The sequence below is a fragment of the Sylvia atricapilla genome, chromosome 4, assembly GCF_009819655.1.
Source record: "Sylvia atricapilla isolate bSylAtr1 chromosome 4, bSylAtr1.pri, whole genome shotgun sequence".
NCBI classification, from domain to species: domain Eukaryota; kingdom Metazoa; phylum Chordata; class Aves; order Passeriformes; family Sylviidae; genus Sylvia; species Sylvia atricapilla.
Window position 1 is genome coordinate 58,177,944 of NC_089143.1, and position 6,053 is coordinate 58,183,996.

At 45.7% G+C, this 6,053-nt stretch overlaps 1 protein-coding gene across 1 annotated transcript; it reads left to right on the top strand.

Annotated features, from left to right (window-relative positions):
• The first annotated feature begins 93 nt into the window (after positions 1–93).
• On the top strand, positions 94–6,053 carry NUDT9 (nudix hydrolase 9). Its single transcript, XM_066318013.1, has 8 exons — positions 94–271; positions 909–1,145; positions 2,171–2,266; positions 2,785–2,871; positions 3,743–3,854; positions 4,023–4,169; positions 4,404–4,488; positions 5,437–6,053. Exons 1-8 carry the CDS (start codon positions 171–173, stop codon positions 5,610–5,612), a joined length of 1,041 nt encoding a protein of 346 aa, XP_066174110.1. The 5' UTR covers positions 94–170; the 3' UTR covers positions 5,613–6,053.

The window sequence follows — 6,053 nt, forward strand, 5'->3', positions numbered from 1 at the left end:
TGCCGCCAATGCGGGCCCGGCTTGTACAGCGCGGGGCAAGGAGCGGGATCCCGGAGCGGGATCAGGAGGCGGCATCCCGGGGCGGGCTGCCTCGCATCGCCGGCCCGGCGCCCCGGCCCCGGCGCTGAGGCGGAGGCGGCGTCGCTCGCGGTGCGGTGGCGGCGGGGCCCATGCCGCTGCCGGCCGGAGCTCTGCCTCGGGCGGTGGCCGTGCTCTCCTTCTCCGTCCTGCTGAGCGCCCGGGGCGCTGCCCAGCGCCGCCCGGCCCACAGGTACGGCGGCCGTGGCGCTGGCGGAGCCGCAGGAGCCCGGGCAGGGCCCCGGTGTCGCTGCCGGCGGTCGGCGGCCTGTTCCGCCGGGAGCAGCCGCCTGACGGCCCGGCCGCGATCCCGGGGCTGCCGTGCCCGCCGAGGGGAGCCCGGCGGAGTGTGCGGGTCCTTCAGGGGCTCCCTCTGGGGCGGGACAGGGCAAGCGGGGCTGTCCCTTAAGGTGATGCAATGACTGAAAAGAGCGCTTTTGCCCTTTCCCACGTCACTGTTAAAACGGGTTGGGTTTTTTTTTTTTTTTGTGAACTTCAGGCGTTTCTTGAGTTGAATATTATGAGGAATTTCTTATAATTTCGTTAGAGGTTGGAATGGGCTGCCCCGGGAGGTGGTGGGATCACCATCCCCAGAGGTGTTTAGGGAAAGGCTGGCGCTCAGTGCCGTGGCCGAGGTGACACGGTGGTATTTGGTCATAGGTTGGGTGCCATGATCTCAAAAGTCTTTTTAATCTTAATGATTCTGTGATTCTGTGAAAGAGCTGAAACTATTCCACTTGCTAAAATGTACTTTGCAGACCGGGGATTATAGAGCAGGTTAAAACCTAATCAGTGAGATGGGTTTTGTTTGGGTTTTTTTTTTCTTTTAGCAATTTATCTGCAAGCTGTTGGTCCCGTCTTCATTCTGTCAACATGTTCAACAGTTACAATGTGAAGTACCACCACAGCAAAGCTCTCACCTCCCCGTATCCAGGATCACACATTGAGCGTAGCCAAGTTCCTGAAGATAAAGTGGGCTGGCTGACTGAGTGGAAAGATTATAATCCTGTGGAGTACACTGCAAAGTCTGTTTTGGCCGGACCCAGTTGGGCAGATCCCCAAATCAAGTGAGTGGAAATGGCGGGTCCTTTCCCCTGTGAATGCGAAAGCAGGAAGTGGTCAGGAATTGAGTTAACAAGATCATCTTAAGTGATGTGTGATTCTGCAGTGATGTGTGAAAGTCAAGCTAAAGGACAGTGGTGGTTAGAGAACTGAGTCGTTTCGGTTTGTTGTGAAGGTCTTTGACACATAATTTTACTGAGCTGGTGATCAAGATTGGAATAATGAACCGCTGTTGATGCTGTGCAAGTGTTTCTGTGTGTTGTGAGCTAAATAAAACTCTAATGCTCCTTATGAATTTGGATCAACATTTTAGCGATAGGCGTGTTTGTTTGTTCATAGTTGAAATGCAACACGAACAAAGAAAGTGTAATTGTAGTTTTTGAAGGGAGCACTCTACCTCAGGAAATGTGAAAGGTTGATGTAATTACAGAAATTTTTTTGTGTAACAATGGGGGTGTCAGTTCTGTCTCAAGTCACAAGGGATAGGACAAGAGGAAATAGTCTTACATTGTGCCAGGGGTTGTTTAGGCTGGATATTAGGAAAACCTTCTCCACCAAAAAGTTTGGCAGGCACTGGAACAGGCTGCCAAAGGAAGTGGTGGAGTCACCATTCCCAGAGGTATTTAAAAGACATCTGAATGTGGCACGTGGGGGCATGGTTTAGGGCTTGGCAGTGCTACGTTGAATTTGTTGATTTTAAGGGTCTTTTCCAACCAAAATGATTCTGTGATTCTACAACTCTAATCTTAACAACAATACCTTTGAAAACACTTTGTCTAAATGAAGATTGAAAAAGATGGAATATTAAATACTTTAATTCTGCCCTTTTGTCTGCAGAACAAAATACAGAGGGACTGTAATCAGAAAAGGTTAAGACTTTATAGCTCCTTTAGGAAAGGGAGGGCCTGCAACTCCAGGTCTGGTAAAAACTGCTCATCAGCACACTCAAAGGGATGTTGCTGGTCTGATGGCTGCCATACAAGCTTTTGTGTTTTATAATTTGTCTCTTAAATTCTTATTTGCCACGCAGTGATGAAGGTTTTTCTCCCAAATTCAATGAGAGAGATGGAGAAGTGGAGAGGAAGAGTCTGAATGGCTTGTACGTGGTCGAAAACGGGAGACCCCGGTGAGTGTGGGGTTTTTGTTTGCATATTCACTTCAGTGATGTATTTTCAGTGCTCTTATAAGTCTGTCAATTCTGATACATGGTACCTCCTAGGACAAAGCCAAGAGAGAAAAAAGGAATTCAGTTTGATGAATCTACGTTGATGAAGGAGAGAAACATGTTGTGTCTCGTGCCCTTTAAAGCACATATGTGCTTTAATACCAAACGTGTGTTGCTGTCCTTCCCTTTTTTGTTATTTAGTCTCGATTTTTTTGAGCTTGTTTTGTTTGTTTGTTTTTTGTGGGTTTTTTGTTTGGTTGATTGTTTTTGGGGTTTTTTGTGGTAGAATATTTTGAATGTGGGGATATAAATACATTTAATGTACTGCTGTGTTAACGGTTTGGAAATTTAGCAGAAAATAAAATCCCTTTTGTTTCAGCTGGTCCTCACAGATCAGAGGAATTGGGTGTGGCTGGCCTAATTTCCAATTGCAACCAGTTCAGGACTGTATGAGTCATGTACTCTGGCATTTATTTCAGCAATCCAGCGGGAAGGACTGGCCTCACCGGCAGAGGATTGTTGGGGCGCTGGGGACCAAACCATGCTGCTGACCCTGTTGTAACTAGGTAAGGGACAGGTGACTGCCAGGTACCCTGCAGTAGAGAAAAAAAACCTCCATTTTGTTTCTTTTCTGCAACTTTGGGCAGTATATTACTTTTCATGGCCCTTTTCTCTGTGTGTAAGCCCATTTTGCTTTTGACTAGCTAGACTAACTTAATCTATGATAGGAAGAGGTGGGATTAGGATGCTCTTTTTGTCACTGTATGCTTTGTTTCGATGTGCTTTTCCCAGCAGGATGTGTGTGTGTGTGCTAACCATTTCACACAAAGCATTCAGAACAGGTTGTTGGTTCACAGAAGCATGAGGTAGAAAGTGCCATGCTGAATGCAGAACCGTTGTGGAAAATCATCTCGATGCATTTTACTTCTTCCCCTTTCTGGAAGGATGCTGATGCTACTGAGTTGCTTCCTTGAAAGTAAATGTTGGCATTGTTTTTGTTTTATGTTTTGTTTAGACAGCTTTTTGCTTTGCCTGTTGGTTGTTCTTAGTTCTTTACTGAAGGCGATGGTGGCTGCTTGTGGCTTTGCCCTGACACTGCTGCAGCCTGCATGACCATTCTGCTCCAGCAGAAACATTCTCATCCTCTTTGTATGGATTGACACAAATGCAGCTTGGAGAGCTTTCAGAGGAGCTGGTGCTACCAGCCTGGCTGCAGAAACCAATGCCTCATGGGCATTTTCTGCCCCTTTGGCTGAGGAAAACCCTCCTTGTTCTGCCTTTGGTTGCTATCCTGCTGGATGGCATCTGTTGGTCACCCCTGGCTGCTCATTTTCTGCTTTGTTTGTCCCCACACAGGTAGCAGTGCCTTGCTGTTCCTCTCTTAGGCCCATGTGTCAAGAAGCAGCAAAACATATTCTTGTTTGTCATTTTCTGCAGGTGGAAACGGGATGGAAGTGGCAATAAAGTTGCTCATCCAGTTTCTGGCAAGAACATACTGCAGTTCGTAGCCATCAAGAGGAGAGACTGTGGAGAGTGGGCCATTCCAGGGGTAAGGGCAAAGCTCCAGAGGCAGCTGGCATTTTCCTGCTGGTGAGGCCATGAGGCAGATATGACACGTGGGTGATGCAGGTGGATGTAATATACTAAGAGCCAGGAGTTAAAATGTGTAGAATCTGACAGATAGGTTTTTTTGTTTGTTTGTTTTCCCCCCTCCAAGGGAATGGTGGACCCAGGGGAGAAGATCACTGCTACCCTGAAGCGAGAATTTGAGGAGGAGGCCTTGAACTCTCTGCAGAAATCCCCTGAGGAGAAAGCAAAATTGGAGAAGCAGCTCCAGAAGCTGTTCAGCCAGGAACACTTAGTGGTGAGCTCTGTGCCTCTTGAATATGTAACTCACAGTTGTATGGAACCTGAAGAAGTGCAGCTGAAATGAAAATAAGTTGTGATGCTCATGTTCTTGGGGTGTAGGACATGGAAGGGACTGTTGAAAACTCTGTAAGGGCAAATGTTTCAGAGGGAAAGAAAATAGTAAGTATGGCTGATTCCACCTTGTTTGTTGTGACACTGAGCTTGTTCTGGTTTGTTTGGGGCCTTGTAGGTGTACAGAGGATATGTGGATGACCCTCGTAACACTGACAATGCCTGGATGGAGACAGAGGCTGTGAACTACCATGATGAAACAGGTAACCATCTCCAGGCCTGCTCTTAGTTGCCTTTTACTCCATGTGTTGGTTTGAAATTGGAATTGTTGTTGAGATGAGAATGGCAATGAAATCAGGGGAGCTTGAAAGTCAGGTGTAAAATATGAGACTAGATTCTTAAATTGATCTATTATCTTGGACTCCCATTTTTCACCTGTAAGATTAATCTATCTACTTAGATGGTTCTGATGTGTTCAAGCCAGAGACTTCATGCAGTGACATTTTCTCTGAATTTTGTGTAGTGGGTGCCAGTTTTGAAGTTTCACATGTCACTGGTCCTAGATTCATTGGTCTCCAGAAGTAGTGGAGATAGTGTATCTTTGGCCTCTGTTTCCAATAAAGAATGGAAAAAAATTTCTTTGGTAGTTGTCTATGAAGTCCTGAGATTCTTTTTAAAAACAGAGTGAAAACTTAGGGGGAAAAGCCAATTCAGAAGCCTTTATGTTTCCCCTCTTAAACTAGTTTTTTTTTCATTTTTGGGGCCTTCAGTAAAATTTTAATTTTTTTTCCTAAGTGTATATAAGTTTCAGAATTCAGTTTATCCTGTAGAATAATATGCAAGAAAAGGAGCAGTCAGATATTAGGCAAAGAAACAAAAACCCATGCAGATGTATTGGCAAAACTTGGGGTGATAAGTACATGTTGCTATGATGATTTCCAGTAACTTTTCATCCTGCTGGTGATACCCTAGCAGTGGTGACAGTGACACTTCTGCCATTCAGATTTGCCTTAAAGTAGTGCAAGAATGAAAAGGGTTTCTGGCACAGAATCAGTGAGAGATTTAGTTGATTATTCTCTGGGAAGCAGTTGAAGACTGTTGCCTGTGAAGGAACACTGTGGAAGGGGCAGAACTGCTAGGATATGATGAGAGGGGGAAAAAGCAGGAAGAAAAGATGCAAAAGCATGTTCTAACTCTTGTTTTGTGGGCAGGTGAGACGATGGATAACTTGCCTCTGGAAGCAGGTGATGATGCTGGAGTGGTGAAGTGGGTTGACATCAGTGAGAAGCTTGAGCTGTACGCGAGTCACAGCTACTTCATCCAGCTGGTGACTGAGAAACGAGGAGCCCACTGGAGTGAGGATCCTGGCTCTGAGTGCCACGAGTGATGGAAACTTGGAACTGGCAGACTCCGAGAGGAGAATACATTTTCCAGCCTTGAAACAGATGTCCTTGTCATCCTCAGTGAACATTATGAGAAATTCAGCTGGGAAAAGCACTGGACAGTGATAAACAGAGGCTTTTTCAGATACTTCAGATTGCTTCTTTTGATTTCTTAGCTAGCTGTGAAATGAGAAGAATGTGGAACTCTCACTTTGCTTTCTTGGCTTCATTATTTGCAGCTGTTTCATAATGTCTGCAGATCTGCATGGCAACACTGGCATTCTGACTGGTGGTAGTTCACAGGCTCTGTATTTTTGCACTGATTCCTTTGCAGAAGTGTGAATCCCTGAGGAATGAGAGACTTGTGGGATAACCTGAATAATGACTTAAATTAAGTGCTGCATAATAAAGTGACATTTCTTTTCTGAGTCATTTCACTTAACATA